The following is a 24,245-nucleotide window of genomic DNA, read 5'->3' as shown; positions in this document are numbered from 1 at the left end:
AAATGAGGATGCAAAAAATGATAAGGATCAATCAATCCAGAATCCTGGAAAACCCCATAAAGTATCACAATGTGATCGATCACAACAAGACATCATCACTATTTCCTTGTCTCTATGAGGAAAAATACGGCTGATACTAGTTCATATCACAAAGCCGCCATCACTTCCACAATGAAACCAGCAACTCCCTACAGTTACAGACACCGCACAACCTTCATTTCTGAAAATTAATCACCCGCAATTGGGTTAATCAAACCCGAGGAAAGTTAGACTCGTAGCCATGAGTCTCATACTCTCATTGCTCATTCGAAATACAGAGGAGCTACAGGGATTAAAGCCAACGAGACGCAAACAGACGTCGTCATATATTTTCATTTTCTTTTACAGTTTCTTTACAGAAAACTTGTCCTAATGATTATAGTAAGCTAAGTTATCATTCGCTGACTTGCACCTACAAAACTTTGACCATATCGCTGAGAAACCGGAATTCTGGAGCATGAAAGAAAAAAGAGCGTTTGCTTTTTCACCCCTACACTTGAGCTATGTTTCATGGTCACTTACAGGTTGATCTGAGACTGTACCCTCCGATGAAATTTCCTCTATGTCAGGCTTTTCAGTCTCAGGTGGATGATCAGAGTGAGTCTTGCTTGATTCCCTGGGATCAGGCTGGTCTTCTCTCACCTCTGGAGCCAGACCCTCTTCATCGACAGACAAGCTTTGATTAGCTCTATTTATCTCCGATGCCCTGTGTGTGTCACAAAACCCAACTTGGTCTACAGATTTTTGCAATGATAGATTGCCCTCAAGGAATCCTGAGCTAGTCACACAAGAAACAGATGGCAAACTAGGGCCAGGGGCAACACAGGATGCCACCAATTGCAGCACTTCAGAAGAGGGGGGCAATCCTTCGCTTGTTTTCTTCTGCAGATTTAAATACGCTGATGACGAAGATGGATTTGTGATATCTAAACTGGGAACATGTAAATTTAGGTCTGATTTGAACCATGGAAGCCCTGAAGTTCCAGCCACTGCTTGTGGAGGCAGATGAAAAGGTGGGGCCAATGGAATAGAGGTCGAAGCATTCCCAGTGGCAAGTAGGTTGGTTTGAGAGTTCTGACCCCCTCGGACCATTTCTGGAGGGGCAGGCACAAAAATGTTTGACCTGCGCTTCCTTCTCCTAAGGATCTGTCTTGGATCCTCTGGTAGGCAAGGAGGAGGACCTGGTATTACAAATGGCGGTATGGTAGGCTCATCTTCTCCATACAATATACGAACTGACTGAGCAATTGCTGATACTGTGGGTGGCAGAGTTGGATCCGGTGGTTTAGCAGTAGCACTCACGGCTTCCTGAAGCCAATGGGGCAGTTTGTTCTTCGAAGTACTTCCAACTATTTCCTTCCCTTTCAAATGGGAAAGATTCTGCCCTTTATTTGGGTCAAATGGCAACTTACGGTCTTCAAGAGAGCTAGAGTCATGCAAACCTAGAGAGCCCAGGTTGGCAGCTCCAAAAGAATTAAGCAGAAATGGCTTCTCGGCAGGTACGTTTGAAGAAGTCCCTGGTCCATCAGAAGGTGCAACTAAAGACACTCCAGCAAAGGTCGCCCGGAATTTGTCTTCATTCCAAGTTGGAATAGATCCAAAATGCTCATTTTGAGAACCATGCAGATCAAGGTGCTCAAAATGCCGTAAGCCGGAAGAGAGATCACCGAAACCCAATTTCATGCCTGTCAAATGAGGCTGAAGCTTAGGTGGGCGAGCAAATTTACTTCCTTGCAATGCCCGTGCCATCATTCCATCAGGAATATTAGGAAACCAGGAAGATTTGGTAGATTTTGTTGGCTTCATCAATCTTGGTATTGGAAGAGATGGACCGTCTAAGATCTTCAGTTGTTCCTCCTCCCACCGAGCAGCCAAATCTTCAGTAGTTTTGTACTTCGAGAATTTTATCCTAGGGTCTCTAAGCATGGCATCCCAATTCCCCCGCCCGTGTCTACGAACGCCAACCCAGAGGAAATCAAGTTCATCTTCAGACCAGCCATCTGATTTTGATTTCTTCCTGTGCAAGTTGCTTGATCCAGACCCTGTTCTCATCATTATGTTTTCCAAAACCCTCCTATGATTTTCAGGAAATGATGGAAAAGTCGTCGGCAACTGACCCAGACCTAATGGAGGAGGCACTTCCCTCTCATGCTGATCATACCTGGGAGTATCTTGAGGAGGAAATTTCAAGTTAGGCAGTAATGGCATTGGAAGGTCATGTACAGTGTCACTTGCAGATTCAGGTCTGCTTCCTAATGATAGGCTAGGCAATAAGTCATGAGGTGCAATTGCCATGCTTTTACCACCCAGCGGAAGTCTGGGAAGCAATGTATCATCAAAAGGTAAGGTTGGAAGTGACATCTTTTCCTGAAAATCAGCAAATTTTGAACCCGAACGATCTGGCCATTTTCCTTGGGAAATAGCTGGAGGATACTGCAGGGAAAACAATGCCATGATATGCTTTGTACACATCAAACTAAGAGTTCAGTATAGGAAATATTCATGAAACGGGAGCTATAGAACAAGTACCTGACTAAGTGGGTGCCAACTATCTGTAATGCTACTTCTACGTCGTCGCAACACTTCAGACGATGAATCCTGCAATTTTAGCTTGTCTAGTGTAGCCTCATGCTTATTCATATCTGGCTCAAATGAAGATCGACCGCAAGGAGCTAGACTAAAAGGGAACTCAGGTCCAGTTGCTGGCCTGCTTTGCCTGCCGTTCATTCGTAAAGCGTTTCTATGAGATGACTCCAACTGAGAAGCATTTGGAGCACATAGACCAAGTACTGGTAACAAGTTGTTAGGAGCAAGTGAACGTGCATAGACTCTGCCCTGATGATGGTAACTAGGGAGGACGACATCAGGAGACACGTGACCAAGAGAATTAACAGGAAGATCCAAGTGGTTGCCCATTTTGCTCTTTGAGAGTTTTCCCAGCTTAAAAGTTGAATCATCTTTGATATTCAGAGTGTCTAACGGATGCTTAGATTTGTCATGCTCCATGTCAATCACTGAAGCTTTCTCCCTATCCTGTTCACCAGATTCAGCAGCTGGATCCCCATCTTTGTCAATCGCATTCCTTCGAGCAAGGCGTTCTTTTTGTCTGGCACGGAGCTTCGAGCTGTTGGATATATCAAGGTTATCATAAAACAGTCATCTAAAATTTGCAGAACAAAGCTTGTTCATGACAACAAATCCCAAAATTGCAATTTGCAAAATCCCTTCATAATTACCTAGAGACATTAATACATTATTGTACTATATTAACGGCTAAAGCACAGCACTTTACCCATCAGCTTTTCTTGAGAATTTGTGATCTCAAGAATTTTCCTCAATTAAAGTTAGTAATCTCAATATTGCAAGAATTTCAAGTTATGTTTACTGGGAAGCTTAACTGCATTTGGCACAGTGAAATAGTTGAAAAGAAGATGAACTTACAATTTTTCTTTCAGCGCTCGTCCGGCAGGTGTATATTCCCGTGCAGATTCTTGCTCTCTTTCCTCCTCACCACCGCTTGGCTGTGACACATTAGCATTTGTAATCACTAATAAATAAGCATTATGGAAACAAGTTCATGAAGGACAAGAATGAATGTTGAACAAGGAAAAGCTGGATGAGAGAATGAAATTGAAGAAAAACAAGCCAAGAGAGGAAGTATAATTGAGGGAGAAGAAGAGAAACCAAGGTGAAGCAGAGAGAGGAAGAAACCCTAGGCATGCATGCCGCCAAATACTTTATTCTTATTCTCAAATATATTCTCCATTCAGTGCTTGTTTCATAGAGTTCCAAAAGCATAGCCAGTTTAAATACAGGATAATTTTATCATGAAGTAGTGTGAAAGAAAGGTGAGAAAGACTCCTAAAAAAAGTTGCTTTTCTGTCAGGAATATCCATCCTACATTCAGAACCATGGAGACCAATGATGTGTCAAATATATACATACATTTGTGCATCCTTTACACATAAGTTCATTGCATTTTGAGTTGATTAAGAGTTAATATTGCCTAAGAAAGCTATATTTGCATATTGTAGGTGTCAAGGCAAGAAAGGGAGGAAAAGAGTGCAAAATGAAGACTTGGAGCCCAGGACTAATTTCCGATCGATCGGCCATAATTTCCGATCGATCGGACCTGCCAAAACACCTAAAAATATCATCGAGACAGATTGTATTTCCGATCGATCGGACTATTCCCAATCGATCGGAGTACTATTCACAGCACTGCGTAGTTTCGCGGAAAAGACCCGAATTCACGTGTTTCTAAGCCAAAACGACCCCAACTTGTTTTGGAAACGACATAAGAGTTTGGAGAAGTATAAAAGGGCATAAGATAGGGTTTTGGAGGAGAGCTTGGAGGCTGGGGAGCTGGATTTCGTGCTACCTCCATTGGAGAGCTTGGAGGCCACCTTGGAGCTTGGAGAAGAAGAGGATCTACAAGGGGGTTTCCTCTCTCCTTTTCTATCCTAGTTTCTATGGTTGATTTCCTTTGTTTAACGATGTATTTTGCTTCCATGAGTGGCTAGATTTCCTACTAGGGTCTTAATGTAACCAAACCTTGAAGATTCAATAAACTTGATTTCCTTATTTCTTGATTTCTCTTTCTCTCTTGATTGTCTATGGGTGTGATTAATGCTTTTGAGTGTTTGGCCATCAGTCAATTGATTTGCTGCCTAGATTGAGACCGGAAGGAGATATCTAGGGTTTGCCTCAAGCCATAGATGACATAGGATGCATGAACCATAGGAATATAGGTTTGTGACTTATGCAATCGCTAAATGATTTCCATAGTTCGTAATGGGTTTTTGATATATTAATCCGATTGTTAGGAATAACAGGGATTTATATTGAAAATACGTTTGATGTATCTAGGAATAGAACATTGAATAGGTTGGGAAATCGATTGTCATTATTGAGAGATGAATTAGGGATTAAGGAATCAAGGGAATTGAATTGGATAGGTGAGGTGAAGTTAAGTACCCTAGTGCTTTCCATCCTTGATCTCATATTTGTGTTTGATTTGTTTTTGTTCTTTTTAATTAGTTTAGTAAAAATCAAAACCAATCGCTAATCATTTTCTCCAATTTACATAATTGTAGCTTGTTTGACATTGATTTCTTTTGCCAACACATCCCTAGTGGAAACGATAATTTACTCATCTTTATATTACTTGTGCGATTTGTGCGCTTGCAATTAAATCCATATCAAGTTTTTGGCGCCGTTGCCGGGGATTGAGGCAATTGTTTTTTGTGTCAATTTAGGTTTTAAATTGTGTTAATTGGTTTTTTTTATTTTTCTGCAGAAATTCTTTCTCTTGTATGAGCTTGGGAACACGTTCTTCTAATCCAGAATTAATTGCTATTGATTTGGAGATTGAAAGAACTCTTCACAATCTTAGACGGGAGCTTATTAATAATCAAATGGAAGACATTGGAGACAATCAAGGAAGGGGGAATGTTGGTGATCTTGGTGGAGCTTTAAATGTAAATGTTGGCAATGGTAATGGTGGAGGTGCTAATGGAAGAAATGGTGGTGATGAAGTTGAAGGCCCTCCTAGGCAATTTGACCCTCGCTCTCTTGAGGATTGTGCTAGGCCTACTTGGGACACAAATCCTTCAAGCATCCGCTATCCTCCTATCAATGCTACTAATTTTGAGATCAAGCCGGCTATCATCAACATTATCTCAAATTCGGTTGTTTTCTATGGTCTTCCTAATGAAGAGCCCAATATCCATCTTCGCTCTTTCTTACATATGTGCACTACTTTTGGGATTAACGGAGCTTCTAAAGATGCTATCTTGTTGAGGTTATTCCCATTTTCTTTGAGGGATAAGGCTAAGGGATGGTTAATGTCCTTGCCTCCCAATTCTATCACCACTTGGGATGAGATGGCGGAGCAATTCTTGACAAAATTCTTTCCTCCGGGCAAGGCGATGCAAATTAGGGCGGATATCATGTCCTTTGCCCAAAAGGATTTTGAATCATTTTATGAGGCTTGGGAGCGCTTTAAAGGAATTATTCGAAGTTGCCCAAATCATGGTCTTCCGGAATGGGTGGTGTACCAAGCTTTCTATAATGGGTTGTGCATGCATACTAAGGAGATTATTGATGCGGCTGCGGGAGGTTCTTTTATGACCAAAAATCAAGAGGAGGCTAGGGAATTACTTGATAAAGTGGCCAAGACCACTAACTCTTGGTCCTCGGTGAGGGGGAATCCAAAGCAAGGAGGAAGCTTTAGAGATGATGAGGTTATGTCTACCTTGAATATCATGGCAAGGAAGATTGATGCATTGACACTAAATCAAGCTCAAGAAGTACATGCTATGCAAAGCACACCTTCTCATATGTCTTGTGCTTATTGTTGTGGACGCCATCCTACGGGGGAGTGTTTTATTGCTTCTTCATCTAATCCTAGTGAGCAAGTGAATGCCATTGGTGGAGGTAATTTCAATCAACCCGGCAAAGATCCTTATTCCAACTTCTACAATTCGGGATTTAGGAATCACCCCAACTTCTCTTGGAGCAATACTCAAAATGTGCAAAATCCTCAACATCTAGTGCAGCCCCAAGAGAAGAAGAGGGATATTGATGAGATGTTCTCAAAGCTTGCGGGAGGTCTTGATATGCTTACAACGCATACCTCCCAATTTATGACAAGGACGGAGCAATACATGAGTAAAACCGATGCCACTCTACAAGCTCAAGCAACTTTGATGCAAAGCTATGGAACTTCCATCCAGAATCTTGAGGTACAATTTGGGCAAATAGCTAACAATTTGTCATCTAGAGAAAGAGGTACCTTGCCAAGCCAACCGGAATTGAATCCAAGAGGGAAAGATAAAGAGCAATGCATGGCAATCACTCTTCGGACTGGTAAGGTAGCTCAAAATGCTGCTGATCTTGATGCCGAAAAGGCAAAAATTTTGCAGGAAAAGGGGGAGTGCAGCAGAACCAGGGAAAAAGAAGCTGAAAAGTGTTCAGGGGCTATTTTCGATCGATCGGACCCCATCCCGATCGATCGGCCAACTGCGGTACATGATGAAAAATGCAGAAATGAGAAAGATATGCAGAATCGGTATGCTGTGGAATTGGATTGGCCGGATAGTTCTCTTCCTGCACCTCCAGTCAAACCTTATGTGCCTCCAATTCCATTTCCTCAAAGATTGAAGAGCACTAAGAAGAATGATGATCAATTCTCTAAATTTTTGGAGGTATTCAAGAAGCTTCAAGTGAACATCCCCTTTGCCGAAGCTTTAGAGCAAATTCCTTGCTATGCCAAATTCATGAAGGAGATTTTATCCAAGAAACGGAGATTGAAGGAGCATGAAAAGATACAATTAACCGAAGAGTGTAGTGCCATTGTGCAAAGGAAGCTCCCAATTAAGCAAGATGATCCGGGAAGTTTCACAATTCCGTGCACCATTGGAAGCACCTTGATTGAAAGATCTTTATGTGATCTTGGAGCTAGCATCAATTTGATGCCATTGTCGGTTGCTAAGAAAATTGGGATGAAGGAGATTAGTCCAACCACAGTGTCTTTGCAAATGGCGGATAGATCTATCAAGTATCCTATTGGCATGGTAGAGGATGTCTTAGTGAAGGTGGGTGATCTTATGTTCCCGGTTGATTTTCTTATTTTGGATATGGAGGCCAACCCCACTACTCCTATAATTTTGGGAAGACCATTCTTGAGCACCGGGAGAGCTTTGATAGATGTTGAAAAAGGGAAGCTTACTTTGAGAGGTGCGGGAGGTGACCAAATCACTTTTAAAGTGTTTGGAACTAGGAGGCAAGAGGAGATTTCTCAACAATGCCTCCAAGTAGAGCATATTGACATGATCATCCCCGACACTCTTGAGAAGGAAGTTCCATATATTCCGGTGGAAGTTCTTTTAGGCAAAAATTCCAAGGTTGAGCATAAAGTTCCTAAGACAGCCTCCCAAGCTGCAATTGAAGTTCAAAAGCCTCAAATTGAAGATCCCAAGGAGAAGAAAAATAAGAGCAAGAAAAAGAAGAAGAGGAAGACCAAGAAAATGAAGAAAAATGTCTATCCTAAGGAAATGGTGGTGATGAAAGCTTATTCTCCTTGCATGGAACCTAAGAAATCCAATGTTAATCCTAGGAAGCCATCAAGGGGAGTCTACACCACAACTCTCAAGGATCCCGGTTGAATCCAAAAGGGAAGTCGGGCTGAAGACTTTAAACCAAGCGCTTTTGGGAGGCAACCCAGGTTTTATTGTTCTATCCCTATCTTTTTAGTTTTATTTTCACCTATTCCATGCATTGAGGACATTGCATATTTTAAGTGTGGGGGTGGGAATTTAGGTTTCTAGTTTTTGTTAAATAATAAAATTTTTGACTTCAAATGCCTTATGTCATGCCATTCTTGAGTGTATTTGGATGAATTTTGTGATCCTTGAAGCATTGATGGATCTTGCTATGGACATTCTTTCCAATTGAGTTTTCCTATCTTGAAAATTGTTTTGTCCATTGTGCTTTTGTGAATATGGAACACTTGATTGTGGGGTATGAAATATGACTTGACTTTGGCATTTGTGGTTGTTTGAGATCAATATGATTCTAAGTAGCATTACTTGAACAAAAAAAAAAATATATATATATATATATATATATATATAAAATAGAAAAGAAAAAAAAAATATTTTGTGTTTGTGAATAAATGATTTCTTTCATAAGTTTTCTGCTGAGTAACCGGGCCTCTTGCCTAGCAAGCAATGAGTTTCGCGTAAAAAGGTAGGAAATGAATGTTAGAGTACCTTGGTGACTAGTTTAACCTCGTAGCCTTTTTGACTCGGGTAATTAGATCCGTTGGGGTGTCTTAACACCTAGTGCCCTAAGCCAACTGGATTGGGAGTCATTGGTCGAAAGCTCGTTACATGGGTCATTTAGAAAGCTTAAGGAGGTTGAACATTGCACAAGTCACCTTTGAGAAGAAAAGGAAAGAAAAAATGTGAATAAGAATGAAGTTTGAATAAATGCTCTTTGTATTTGCTTTTTGATTCTTATTGTTCTTGGAAGACTTCATGGTCATTGTTTATGTCACTTTGAAGCCAAATATCAAGTGAAATCCATTATGTGCATCATTTCTGGAATTTATAAGCAAAGTGGATGAGATAAGATTCTTGAAGGAATGCTTTTATTGGTTTGAATGCCCTAATGTTTGGTTTGTTAGTGTGGATAGGGTTGCAATTGTGAGTTCATTTTATACTCTTGTTGATGGCATGAATTTTGGCATTGAAGTTGTTTAATGTTTGTGGGTATCATTCTGGTAAACCCTCAGGAGACACAACTCCTCCTACTAGGGGCACCTAGGGGTTTAAAGGCTTGTGGCACATGCTAAGTGTCATCGTGAGTCCTACGAAAGTGGCATAGATTAGTTGCTTATTTAGAATAGGTCTTAGTTGTTTTATTTTTCATTTGAGCTTAACAGAAAATACTCTTTCCCTCCTTTATTCATTCTCAACTTGCTCGAGGACGAGCAAAGGTTAAGTGTGGGGGTGTTTGATGTGTCAAATATATACATACATTTGTGCATCCTTTACACATAAGTTCATTGCATTTTGAGTTGATTAAGAGTTAATATTGCCTAAGAAAGCTATATTTGCATATTGTAGGTGTCAAGGCAAGAAAGGGAGGAAAAGAGTGCAAAATGAAGACTTGGAGCCCAGGACTAATTTCCGATCGATCGGCCATAATTTCCGATCGATCGGACCTGCCAAAACACCTAAAAATATCATCGAGACAGATTGTATTTCCGATCGATCGGACTATTCCCAATCGATCGGAGTACTATTCACAGCACTGCGTAGTTTCGCGGAAAAGACCCGAATTCACGTGTTTCTAAGCCAAAACGACCCCAACTTGTTTTGGAAACGACATAAGAGTTTGGAGAAGTATAAAAGGGCATAAGATAGGGTTTTGGAGGAGAGCTTGGAGGCTGGGGAGCTGGATTTCGTGCTACCTCCATTGGAGAGCTTGGAGGCCACCTTGGAGCTTGGAGAAGAAGAGGATCTACAAGGGGGTTTCCTCTCTCCTTTTCTATCCTAGTTTCTATGGTTGATTTCCTTTGTTTAACGATGTATTTTGCTTCCATGAGTGGCTAGATTTCCTACTAGGGTCTTAATGTAACCAAACCTTGAAGATTCAATAAACTTGATTTCCTTATTTCTTGATTTCTCTTTCTCTCTTGATTGTCTATGGGTGTGATTAATGCTTTTGAGTGTTTGGCCATCAGTCAATTGATTTGCTGCCTAGATTGAGACCGGAAGGAGATATCTAGGGTTTGCCTCAAGCCATAGATGACATAGGATGCATGAACCATAGGAATATAGGTTTGTGACTTATGCAATCGCTAAATGATTTCCATAGTTCGTAATGGGTTTTTGATATATTAATCCGATTGTTAGGAATAACAGGGATTTATATTGAAAATACGTTTGATGTATCTAGGAATAGAACATTGAATAGGTTGGGAAATCGATTGTCATTATTGAGAGATGAATTAGGGATTAAGGAATCAAGGGAATTGAATTGGATAGGTGAGGTGAAGTTAAGTACCCTAGTGCTTTCCATCCTTGATCTCATATTTGTGTTTGATTTGTTTTTGTTCTTTTTAATTAGTTTAGTAAAAATCAAAACCAATCGCTAATCATTTTCTCCAATTTACATAATTGTAGCTTGTTTGACATTGATTTCTTTTGCCAACACATCCCTAGTGGAAACGATAATTTACTCATCTTTATATTACTTGTGCGATTTGTGCGCTTGCAATTAAATCCATATCAACCAACTAGTAAAATGAAGAAAGAAAAAGCTAGCACAATATCACAGAGTGAAAATTAAACAATGTCATTGCAGAGAACCCTTTGAGTCCTGTCTTCATTAGCAATATAAAATTCAAATACAAAAGATCATTGACTTTGCAAAAATGTTATGGGCATTATGTTTGTTATCTCTGTTACTTTAGTTGTTTAATTTTTTAAAAATTTTCATGAATGGAGAAACATATGCTCCAGTATTGGAAGCAAAGAGGAATACCTCACTCAACGTTTCATTTGGGTGTGCAGCATACGCTTCCCTATATGAAACAGCTTTTCTCTGACGCTTCCCTCGACCAAGAGCTGCTTCCTCCTCGCTTTGATATTTCTCCCATCTAGAAACCCAATAAAAGAAGAGAATAAATTTTCCATATGCATCCAAAACACAAGGCAATTCAGTTCATCATAGATTCACAGTAATAATGGAATCTGAGGAAGAGGTCACATTCTCTAGGTCTGGAAACTTTTCCTGCCACACTAACGACGTACTTTTAGATATCCCCTCTAGTAGTCTAGTTTACTTCTAGATTTCCAATATTTGAAGTTTCTAAGAGGAGAAATTTGCAGTTAGATATCCTCTCTAGTTTACTTCTAATGCTAATTAGTATTAGGTTAGATGATTAGACAAGCACCATCCCACGAGTGTTCTACTTCTTACCACCAAGGCAACTGACATCTCCTCTTCCTCCCTGCTTAGGGAGGTAGTCAATGGTCATCCAAAAAAGTATCCCGAAGCAAACTTAAACCGATAAAAGCCAAACTATATGCCTTCTTAACAAGTTGACAACTCTTGACCAGTTTTGATGATTATGAAGGCTGTAATGTAGCTTTCGGTTCATTTAGCATTTGAACCTATGACACATCCAATTGAACTCTATAATCTGACAATCATAGAGTTCCACCGAGTATGGTGAAAAAGCACCTCTCCATATCATCATCAGCATCATCAAAGCCTTTGACCCAAACCGTTTGATCATCAAGTTAATGCTATAACCTAACATAGAGTTCAACTAAGTATGGTGAAAGAGTGCCTTTCTTCTCCACATAGAACAAAATAACATAAGAATTTAAAATTTTAAAAATTATTTTCAATTTATTGCTCAAACACAGTGTTGATGACATACACGTGAAGAGAAGATTTGCATGACTGCAAGAAAACAATCCTACCTCACTCGCAAAAGTCTGTCCCATTCATTTTCTTCAGTTACAGTAACCAAATTCTCCTCTTGCCTTTCAGAATTTTGCACAGAGACATCATCAGCCACAACAGTTGGTGATTCAGAACCACCTTGCTCTTCTGTATTTTCATCATTCCACTCCAAAGACGGCTTATCAACATAATATAACAAAAATTATCAGAAAGTCAGAGAAAGAGGGTTTCAAATCCTTCATTCATTATCAATCACAAAAAGATTTTTAATTCCTAGCAACTAGAAAATGTTTTAAGCAATAATATACACATAACTATGAGAGATAAGCACATGCCCTCTCACCCACACCAAAGACCCCCTAACCCACATAAAACCTAAAAAAGAAAGTAAAGAAGATGAAAGCAAAACAAAAACCAAGAGAACGCCAAAGAACTAGAGTCAACTTCATAATGCCATTCATCAAACATGAAATAGTCCAACAATTATCATGTGCAACCTGACATAGGCCAAAAATTTACCAAGCAAGTAGAACCAGAAAACAGAGTTTCTTAGCTTTCACCTTTTGAAGCATCTCTTTATACAATAAGTATCAACCAATGTTGGACTTTACATTGCAGGTTTATTTTTCTCATGTTCTCTTGTATGCCTCCCATAGTCCCATGCACTGGGGTTCATTTCCATTTCTTGGAATTTTCTAACAAACTCGCCATTTATCAAAAAGACTTTTAACTGAGCAATCGCTATTATGGTTGGCAATGACTAGAATCAAGGAAAAATTCCTCTGGATGTCAAATGTCCCTAGGACGGTACACACTAGAATGAAAGCAAAATTCACTATCTTTGGCAAGAAGATGAAATGTTCTCTAGTTTTACCCACTAAGCTAAGAGGAGACACCAAGCATTACACAAAGGAGCAGTCTAGTAGTTAAAAGCAGGTTCAGCCATTTGGGCTCATAAAAAAATAAAGAAAAAAATTCACCACATCAAAGGTTTAGCACTGATTTTCAGTTAATAAGAAACCAATGTATGCCATTTCATTCCACATAGCAACTGACAAAAAGATTTGACGCTCAAGACAGTTAAATTCAAAAGGAGAATAACATGCTGAACAAACGAGTAATACCTCATCTTTGTTTATCTTTTTTTTAATCTTGATAAATAATACTCACCTTTACAGAGCCAAGCATATCATTCTCCAGCTCCACTTGACCACCATCATTTGATCCGGACTGAAGGTTTGAACGGTCAAGCAATCTCAGAATTGCATTTTCATCCCACACTATTTTGTTGGTTCCATCAGCACATTTATCCTCATATACATCTCCAAGGCCTCCAACCCTTTTTTTCTGCTTCAGTTCTGTATCAGTTACGGCCTCTCCTTTTTTACTATTGCTTTCACCAGTATCTTTCCCACCCATGATAGAAGAATCACTGAAAAGTTCTTCTGTACCCCATCGTAATATATCTTCCACTTCCTTCTGAGATTCAGACTTGTTGACGAAAAGCTGATCAAGCATCAGTTTCTTCCTTGCAAGCTGCAAAATGCGCTCTTCGACACTGGCACGAACTAGGAGCCTGTATACCAGAAGCCTATTTGATTGTCCAATTCGATGTGCCCGATTCATAGCCTGGATATCCGCATGTGGGTTAAAATCAGAATCATATATGATCACAGTGTCGGCAGTCGCCAAATTGATACCGAGGCCACATGAGCGTGTAGATAACAAAAAGACAAATCGACTTTTATCATGATTAAAGCGTGCAATTGCTGTCTGACGATCAGCCACTGATACAGAGCCATCCACTCTCTCATACGTTTTTGGCCCAAATTCTATATTCAAATAATCCTCAAGGATATCAAGAAGCTTGGTCATCTGTGAAAAAATAAGAACTCTATGACCTTCCTTGTATAACACCTTAAGCATGGAATGCAACAAAGTCAATTTAGCCGAGGCTTTTATCCTCATTTCATGAAGAAATTCCACTGATCCAGAATCCGGCTCGGTACCTGGTATCAGATATGGATGATTGCAAACCTTTCTTAACTGCATCACAATGTTTAGCATAGACTGTTGTGCCACCCCTTTCCCAATATTTCGTAATATCTGATAGTTCTTTGTTAGCATTGCACGGTAGTATTCAGCTTGGATAGATGACAACTCAACAGGAACCATCCTTTCCGTCTTTGGGGGAATATTCCGCATGACATCCTTTTTGAGCCTTCGTAGCATATGTGGAGCAACAAGTTTCTTCAATTCCTCCACCTTTTCTGCAGTTGTTAGATCATTAAATTTCTCCTCAAATGAAGAGAGGGAAGGGAATGAAGCTGGCTGCAAGAAATTAAGCAGGTTATACATCTCGCCTATGTTATTCTGAAGAGGGGTACCAGTCAACAGAACCCGATGTTGGAAACAAAATGAATTAAGCAAACCGAACAACTTGCTTTCTGAATTCTTCAGGCGGTGGCCCTCGTCAACCACAAGAACTTCCCAAGGAACTCCACGCAAATGAGAGGAATCAGCAAGAACCATTTCAGAAGTAGTCAAAAGTACATTAAATTTATAGGAAAACGTTTTCTTATTCAGACCCTTTGGATCACTAGCATGCCATTCATACTGGCGAATCATGGCTCTTGCTTTTGCACACCCATGATATTCCACAACGTTTACTTTGGGAGCCCAAAGAGAAAACTCAGCCAGCCAGTTTGGCATTGTGGAAAGTGGAACCAATACTAAACAGGGGAGAGATGCTTTAAACTCAAAATACAATGATGAAATGAAAGCGCAAGCGGATACTGTTTTCCCAAGCCCCATTTCATCAGCAAGTATCACATTTCTGGATCTAAGCCAACACTTGCGCAACCAATTCAGTGCTTCAAGCTGATGGGGAAACAATGAACCTCCTTTTAGTTCCTCAGGTTGCTCTGTAAGAGTAACAATATCATTTCCACCCTTCCTCATCGAAAGTTCATCCCTAGCAGCATCTTTCTCCAATGTCTGGCTTTCACACTGAACAAACATATCAACAAGGTGAGAAGAACTTTGAATAATGGGTTCATCTAACTTTTCCCAAGTGCATTCATCATAAGGAAGACCAGTCCATTTTACAAAAGCTTCGCGTGTACCATCTCTTGATGCACGAAGGGCAACGACCCTCTGAGGTTGCTTCCACTTCTCCTCACAGAGATTGATCACAGCTTTTCCATACTTTGCCCTGTAATTTTCTAGTTTTCTCTTTGCCAGGACTTTCAGTTGGGATTCAGAGATCCAACTATTATGAATATGGGATCTTCCAACCCACTTTACCAAATATTCATACAATACAGTCTTTCCATTTACACTTGCAGATTCTGCCATGGCAAATTGCTGGATTTTGTTAAGTGTGCCACTAATAGTTTTCGTTTCGATATCTTCTTTGACATCTCCGCTCTCGTCCAAGTCATGAGTTTCACATACTTGAGAAGCTTCATTGGCATCATGACTTCTCAAACTAACAACACCACTTTGCTCTGCTGTTTTTTCATTACTTTTTCCTGAATCTTTTAATGCTGGCTCATCTCTATCTTCAACATTTGGAGCTATCAAACTTGATTTGATACTGTCATTCCTCACCACATCCTTGGCGTTCCTTCCTTTAGATTCTTTGCTTGTAGACCTTCTGTATACATGAATTTTATCTACTCTGATATCAGTCTCTCTGCATTCTTCTTTGTCACAATTATTCACAGCCTCGTGGCATCCCTCAGTAAGATTTTCACCAACTCCAACATCTAAATCAATATTGCTCGCTACATTTTCTTCTGTAGGACTCTTTTGACTTTCAGAAAGAATCAAACCATCAGAATGGTGGTCATCTGCAACAGTAACAGCTACATGAATTCTGGAGCCTTCATTACCACCTCGAACTCGACACCCCAAAACCCGATCAACCTGTGATGCATATACATAATATATATAAGAAAAAACATACTTTAAGTGTCATCATCAATAATAACTTAAGCATAAAAACAGAATGTATGTCTTCAATACTTTGACACAAGTTTACTTATAATGAGAAAATTCACCTGCCGAAGTTCACTGACAAAACTCTCTTCAAATTTCAGTGTTTTATCTAGATGACCCTCTGCTCTATCTAACTCATCCAACCGGTTTGCCTCTGAGTTGGGAAGCTTCTGATCAAAACCAATACAAGCATTAAAAACAACCATAGAATATAGACAACAGGTAAGGCTTGTACCAACAGGACAATCAAAAAGCATATCTAAGGCTATTCCCATTAGCAACACAGTAATGCTAACATAAAATAATTAAATTGCTGATAAGTATGATGGAGTTTTTTTTTTTTTTTAGAGACGAGGAGGTTGTATAAATACCCCTAAAGCTGATAGACATCATAATTTCCCCTCATAACCAATGCATCAATATATATTTCTGAAAAATATATCAACGTCTTCTGTCAATATAGACATATAGTGTCTAGATTGTCTAGAACCATACAAAGAGGACACCCATCACATCATCAGTGAATAATTACAATTTGAGTTAGAAGTGTGGGGAAGAAAAAAATGGTATCCACGTATTAAGATGATCATCGAAGAGCATATGCCTTCCAGTGTGCTGAGAAGAGCAGGAATTTCCCATTCATAAATTTGGCTCAAAGCCTGACCAGTTGCACAATGAAGCACAGATCGTTTCTCCAACAAAAAAATCTACATCAAAAATTTGAACCATTTGAGACATCACCATACACACACACACACACAGCCACAGAGGAGAGAGGAGAGATTAATCAATCAAGTTGGTTAGAAGCATCAGTCCTATGAGGGATTTGTTAGACAGAAGAAAAGCACCTAAAAGATGAAAAACTTCAATATGTACCCAAATAAAGGTCTATACTCAGACATCTCAGGGAGGGAATTCCAAGACACCAAAGTGGGGGTAAGACGAGGTAGTTTTGAGCGTTATTTCATCTGGCGAAAGGAGCTTGTGGCCCTGTGGTAGGAACTCCATACATTTGCAAAAGGTGAGGTTCAATCTCCCCCGCTCCCCACAACAAAAAAATGTGCAGAATACTTTGCGAACAAAAAATCACTATGCTAAAGCCGGCCAAAATAACAGGGATCCCAAATAAACCATTCATTATGTGACACATCATATTTCGGGACACTTGAGATATTTTACATCTAGGATTTACATATATAAGATAAATCACCGACAAAAGGGCATTTTGGATTCTTTATATATATTCTATTATATTTTTTTGTTTTGGACCAAAAAAAACATTAAGGGATTAAAAGCTTGAAAAAACAAGGATTCGGTTGTGCAATTATTTTCTCTCTGGTAGTCCTCTAATACACAAAATATGCACACTTTAGCGCAGCATTAAATTTGGACAGATATTTGGGCGCCTTTGAAATTTTTTTTTTTAAATGCTACGGGCTTTCCTTTTTTATGCATAAAAAACAAATATGGCACTTCAAAACAAGTTAAGACTCAGCGGGTAGACCAGGTGGTGGCTACCCATGCCAGGTACCTGTGGTACCTGATTTCAAGTCTTATCAGGGTGGGACTCGGTGAGGGTAGTTTGGGGGGTGTGGGGGTCCGGGTTCAGTTGCCATGTGGGGCCTGATCTGTAAAAAAAAAAGTTGATCTACTTCTAAGAAAAAAATTTCTCCCATAAATGACATTTTTACGCACTAAAACCAGAAAAACAAAATGTGTTAACTACATGATATATATATATATATATGTAAAACAAAACTATTTTCTGAGAGTACAAACCATAGTTTTTTAAACCCTTACCGTGCCTCCGGTCAAACCGGCGGCCACGTCGGGTTTTTAATACAAAAATACCGCATGGTGTGGTTCGCTGATGTGAGATGGTGAGATTTGCCGCGTCTGTTGACGTGGTAAGCTTTTATCCACTATTAATACAAATTGCAATAGCATAAGCTTTTCATTTTGAGTGGGCAAGCACTGACCAATACACTCAGTATGCTGAATATTGTATACCAAGCTTACTAGTAGTGATACTGTATACTAAGCTTATTAGTTGATAAATCATATATGAAAGTGGAGATGATCTAGAGAAATAAAATAAATATCAGCCGTCAATTACTTAAGTCCCATGAAAAAAAGGTGATTATTAATTTATATTATAAAAATTAGTTAGTTCATTTTATGTTGAGATTTACAATTCTATATAAAATATATACAAATGTTTTTTAAATAAATAATTACAGTACAATATTATGTATATTGGTGGGGTACTATATTATATAATATATATGATAGATTTTTATAGTATATAGTTATCTACTATATATATATATATATTAATTTATTGTGTATTATAAACTAGCAGTTCAAACTTCATCCCACCGGTTGAACCTCGAAACCCTTGAACCTTTAACCTAGACGGTTTGATGCATGGTACAGTTTTGAAAACTATGGTACAAACTACTGTTGTTGATGTGTAAGATTATTTACCTACTTGCACTGACAATATAATTTCAGGTTTCAAGTAATACACCCCCAACAGCAGTCTCCAAATAGAGTAATAAAAGATTCAGAATGAAATATTACCTCATCTCTTGCCTGAGCATCAATAACCTTGATTCCAACATGATACTTTGACAAATATACAGGAAACTCATGATCAGTAGCTTTCCTTTTCTGGTGTGAACTGCTAGTAACAAGACTTGCAGTATTGCCTTTGGGAAAACGCCTTTTGGAAGTTTTGGCAGGATGTTTCCCCTTGTCGGTCTTATGCTTCTTGTGACAATACTCCTTATCGATTTCTTTTTTCCTTTTTCTATCTTTATTAGTGGTGGCACATATGGCAAGGATGATTTTGCTTCTGGGAGATCCATTAGCACAAGAAACATCATGCTTTTGCTCCTCAATTTTGTCATTTGGCTCTAGATCCACAACTTTGAGGTGAGACAGATCTTCTGGAGCAGGAGAACTCGATTTCCTCTCAGAAGATGAATTTGGTGGAGTAACACCAAACTTCTTTTCATCATCCACATTAACACGTAACAGACTTTCCTCAACTGACATACCAACCAATGGATGACTCAGGTTTGTGCTCGAAGATACATCTATCTGAGAGTTATCCTCCATCTTTTTTAAGGGTATCGCTCCGTCAGTTAAAACAGATTTGCCTTTGCTAGAAGACCTTTTCTTAGAAATTAAAGAACCTCCAAAAGATCGGGATGATTTATTAGTGCCAGATAACTGAATTACAGTTCTAGATTTCGTCGGGATCGCTTTTGTCCTTGCTCGCTTTGAAATAGAATCCAAATGGGCCTTCAAAGGCTCACTTTTCTGACAGCACTTTGGGCATTCCCACTTCCCCGTTGGAATGCGCTTCAGTAACACACACAGAGAGAGAAGAAGAAAGAGTAGAGCAGTGAATATCAATTGCATTCATCAGAAAAACAAGAAAATCAAGCACAAATCAACTTGGATTTCAAGATAAACTAAACATACCTTAAGAGGTGGGTCAAGACAATTAATATGATAGGTCCGAGGACAACTTTCACAGCACAACAAGCTCCCACCACGATCACAGACCACACATTCATAGTAATACTGGACAACAAAATTTGAGTATAAAAGGTAAGACGTAGAGCACTCACACAAAATTTAAGGTGTACAAATAAATTCTAGATTCGCAATAAAAGGTGGACTAACTTCTCCGATACAAATTAGAAAGAATTTAAAATCCATACAATAATCTCAACATGATACCTTTTCTGTAACCACAGATGATCATTAATGATGCAGGAGGACGGACCAATAATATAGTCTTCTATAAATTAGTCTATTATCATGTCTATTTTAACTAAGTTTCTTTTAGTTTTCATATTAAGAGAATTGACGGAATTTCCAGGTGTGCTGGAATTTCAAATTTATTATTAATTATTTGTTTTATGTGTCTTTTATAGGTTATTTTCCTAAGTCAAGTCATAGTTGTAATTGGAGTCATATTAGTTTACTTTTAGGAATCCAAGTTTTATTTGAAGGAAGTTTCTTATGTAATTAGGATTGCTAGGAGACTATATATATGGATGCAAGTCAAGAATAAATAATAATGAGAGTTTTTATACTAATTTGCTATAGGAGAGATTCCTTAGACACGCTCGGTGAGAGGCTGAGAGGGGGGAGGTGAGTTTATCCAACCCTACTTGAGAGATTCAGGGTCTTTTTGTTTGATTCAAAAAATTCAAGAATTTTGTTCCAGTTTCAGACCTGGGAATTGTGAATTTCTGTCCTAGGGTTCTTAATTTTTGAGCTTAATTTGGGGGTTAGGGTTTTGGTTGCTCAATCCTAAACAAAATCTTCATCAGTAGTTCAAAAACTACATCAATTAATGTCTATCATATTTTTTGGTAATCTTGGATGACCATTGATTTCATTCAATGTCATCGTCCCAGTAAATAACACTTTTTTTTCATCAACATTTAACAGAGAAAAGAAAAAAGGGGGAAAAGAAGAAATGGGAAGACGACATAATGAGACGAGCAATTCCCATAGTTAATAACCACCTAATAAATGGTCAGTAAGATTTCCTAAAACATAGTTCCAAAGGAATATTTAATAACCACCTAATAAATGGTCAGTAAGATTTCTAAAACATAGTTCTGAAGGAATGTTTTTAAAATCTTTCAAGTCACCGATGTATCACAAAATTCAGCCGAAAACCAGGCTCTCAACAACATGCAACATGCTAAGGACAACATGTGAACTTCCAAACATCTCCTACAGTTTTCCCTCAGAAAGTGCATGATTATAACAAAGTATATTAAGTGCCAAAGTGGTATAAAATGATTTGCAATTTAAGATAGCATCAACTCAAAAACAAAATTGTTTTAGCTTGCTAGCTGAGATGGTTAAAGTGCTGGCATATCTGTATACACATCCCATTAAACAAGTTTAAAATCAACGATTTGCCTACATATTGTTAAATAACGACAGTACAGGAAGTACTGCTGCTTGTATGAAAAAATTATTGATTCAAACAAATAGGTATATCATGAAAATTTCCAATGTTAAATTTCTCCAAGCACAATTTGACATAAATTTCTGGCCCTAGATGAAAAGGACAGAATTAATATACACAATCAAACAGGAACAGGCTGTTAAACTGTTTCAAATTCCAGAGAGGGGTTATATTAGAGATCCTAAAAAAAGTATATTAGACAAATGTCTTAACGAAAACTGAAAATCACTCAGGAACCCATGAAATGCAGCTGATTCTAGTTAGCAAACAGAGAAGCCAAGAGTACTGTGATTAACGACTTATACCAAATACGAGATAAAAGCAAAGGAAATGATAGGAAGGATAACTCACTCCATCATTTCCTTTCTTCTTCAACAAAGATAAGTCAGAACTTGCTTCACTATATTTGGCAGACGAAGAAATATGGACGGATTCCAAGGCAACCGATTTATCCTCTTTACCATTGGAAATAGCCGGTCCACATGGGAGCTTTTTCCTTTTGCGCTTCACTACCCAGTTTCTGTTAATCATTTTACTACTTGTTGAACTGTTATCCTTCATTCTTCAATGTCTCACCTTACAATTGCAGCCAACATTTGCAGTGAACTGCACCTAAAAAAATGTCAAGAGCTAGAGTGAGGCATCAAATTGGAGTATTGTGAGCCGTGTAAAATCTCAATCTGCCATACCTCCAACCCTATACTATGCGAGAGATTGCGAGTAAGAACAAATAAGCTAGAAGAGTTAATACTAAGCACCAAAGCCAACAACATGCTTCATTGCAGAATGAACAAAACCATCAAAATCAAATGATTGCTAACAAAATTCAAACAATCCAGCAGATAAACTGTTAAATTGAACAATAAAGCACATGAACTTAACCAAGCACACACATTTGGCACACACTTGAATCCAAAACCCATTTCACCCGCCCACCTAAGTACACAATGATCGGGAAGACAACTATAAAGAATTCAAAATATCAAAAACCCAATTACCAATTAATCCAAAGCATCAATCTTTCACCATTAATCAACAATATAACAATAAAATATCAGCAATAAACAACACCAACAAAGAACAATAAAGCACAAACAAAAATTAGCAACGTAATTGGATAAACTGAAACACCCAAAACGAAATCACTAGCAAATGAGTAAAACTCAAAGAAATAAACAGTACCCGTACGATAGAAGAATTTAAGCTACTTGTCTTTGTGGATCAAACCAATTACACTGTGGGGGTGAACGAATAGATGAAGGATTAGGGTATGGAATTAAAGAAAAGCAGCAGAGATACAAACGAGATATGCGAGAAAGAGAGAGAAGCGCCACCAAGCAAAAATGAACTAATAGAGAGAAACACAAAGGGTTTTTATTTTAGAGAGAGCGTACCATAGGGATTCGCCGGGGTCATAGGACGGGCCTGAGATGGCAACTCATGAGAGCGATATTGAAGAGAGAGAACCACTGTGATGATGCCACGTGGAACAAGCCACAGCAGCCTCGCCCCAAGTTTTTCCTTTTTTCCTCATAGTACTTCTCTCAGTATCTCACGCATCTTGAGAAGAGAGAAAGATAGAGACTTGGTGGGTGGTGATAGACTAGAGAGAGAAATCGTGCTTTGTATCTTTTCCCTCCCCATCAATGGCTTTGCTTTGCTTGTTGGGTCTTCGAAGAGAGTTGGCTTTGTGGTGTTTGCAGCCTTTGCTAGGCCTTTATGTTAAAATTTTCTTTTTTTAATAAGCATTGTTATTTGATTGGAGTTTATTATTTTTGGTAGCTTTGAAGAGGCGGTGAATTTGAGACGCCATTGATAACGCCGCAGTATGTAATGGATTAGCTTAACCATGCAAATTTAACTTAGATGGAACAAAATCTTCTTGAACGTATAAAGTTGTATTCCCGTGCTTCACACGTTATTTGTTTATGTTTATAATTTTAAATTTTTTGTATGTATCATGTTATAATGCAAACAGAATCCAACATCCCATTAATCTTTATTGTTTTATGTCAGTTAATTCTAGTTGAATTGACATCACTGAGAGATTTTTCTAACATCGCGTAATGTGTTTGTGATTTTAATAGAGTTGTCAAATGCTATTCCTTGTATTTATAGTGTAAAAATGATGAATAAAAGAACATATTCATAGCTGCTTAATTTTTGACTAATGCATATTCGGAGTTATCAGTGGCGTCAATTAATTTGGTTTTATGTTTAATAAATATCATCATGAATGTATGTTTGATATATGAATGAGTGGTAAATATTTTAAAGTTGTTTACTCTTAGGAAATTGAATGAATAAAATATATATGTTAACCTAATTTTTTTTCATATTTTATAGATTCAAACTTAATGGTGTATTAAACACTATGAGAACATTTATGGTGTTTTTTGTTGTTGTTGTCCATGAATTTGATTTCCAGTTTAAGAAAAATAATCATGTATATATGGTTTATACATGAATAAGTGGTAAAGTAAATCACTTAATTTTGTCTTTGTCGTCATGTATTTTCCCTAACTTTTTGGTGGATTCTCCCTTGGATTTCCATTTGGAAGATAGCTTGATTTCAAGAACGGTGTATGATCGGAGATCCATTAGCACGTTATGGATTTCAAACTTCAAGTTCAAGTTTCGATAGGCATGATTTCGATGGATCTAGATCTAAATCTACTTTCAGATCTGTTTGAATGATTGCTCAAATAACCATATTTGATTTGCTCAAGTCGGCATAGTCCAGTGTGCTCTAGTTTTTTTTGTTTAGTCTGCTCGGGTATATCCAATGTCGTTTATAATCAAGCGTTTTGTCGTTGTAGTCGGGTTTATATTTGGAGTTCGCAGATGTAAACCATCTTTATGGTGCCCCGAGTGTATATGAGAGATATTGTTTTCGTAGAATTCTTATTTGTTTTGTAAAATTGATTTATTGGTGGATGAAGCTAAAGCTTTGCTATCAAGGGTGACTATATATTTGAGCTTTATGTACAAGAGGTTAATTTTGAAAGTGATGCCCTAGAGGTGGTGAATTCAAGTTAAAAAGCCTGATTTAATTTCAAATTGGGCAGTTGAAGACCTCATTATCGAGAAGCAATGCCAGTTTGATGGGTTTCACAATTGGTCCATTACCAAATTTCACAATGTTAGAACACGGTAGACTCCCTTGCGAAATGGGCATTGCTAGAGGTTTGTCTAGCAGCATTCATAGTGACAT

At 38.4% G+C, this 24,245-nt stretch overlaps 1 protein-coding gene and 1 non-coding gene across 5 annotated transcripts; both read right to left on the bottom strand.

Annotated features, from left to right (window-relative positions):
* Nucleotides 1-233: 233 nt before the first annotated feature.
* LOC119989585 (protein CHROMATIN REMODELING 4-like) lies at nt 234-22,730 on the bottom strand. Of its 4 annotated transcripts, none has more exons than XM_038835201.1 (12): nt 22,426-22,729; nt 22,214-22,266; nt 21,383-21,643; nt 19,519-19,620; nt 18,610-19,395; nt 16,089-16,196; nt 13,195-15,954; nt 12,042-12,202; nt 11,095-11,209; nt 3,481-3,560; nt 2,569-3,163; nt 234-2,472 (listed from the first exon to the last, which is right to left on the bottom strand). In XM_038835201.1, exons 3-12 carry the CDS (start codon nt 21,590-21,592, stop codon nt 541-543), a joined length of 6,849 nt encoding a protein of 2,282 aa, XP_038691129.1. In that variant the 5' UTR covers nt 21,593-21,643; nt 22,214-22,266; nt 22,426-22,729; the 3' UTR covers nt 234-540. The 4 variants fall into 4 exon arrangements, with proteins under 4 accessions (XP_038691129.1, XP_038691131.1, XP_038691130.1 ...); XM_038835203.1 differs by having other exon boundaries at nt 16,089-16,193; XM_038835202.1 differs by lacking the exon at nt 22,214-22,266.
* LOC119990261 lies at nt 5,974-6,079 on the bottom strand. The gene has a single exon (XR_005465989.1). It is a non-coding gene; the product is annotated as a small nucleolar RNA R71 (small nucleolar RNA).
* Nucleotides 22,731-24,245: the final 1,515 nt, after the last annotated feature.

Source organism: Tripterygium wilfordii, chromosome 21, assembly GCF_013401445.1.
Source record: "Tripterygium wilfordii isolate XIE 37 chromosome 21, ASM1340144v1, whole genome shotgun sequence".
In the NCBI taxonomy this organism is placed as follows: Eukaryota; Viridiplantae; Streptophyta; class Magnoliopsida; order Celastrales; family Celastraceae; genus Tripterygium; species Tripterygium wilfordii.
The sequence above is the reverse complement of the archived record's forward strand: the minus strand, read 5'-3'. Positions and strand labels throughout refer to the sequence as shown.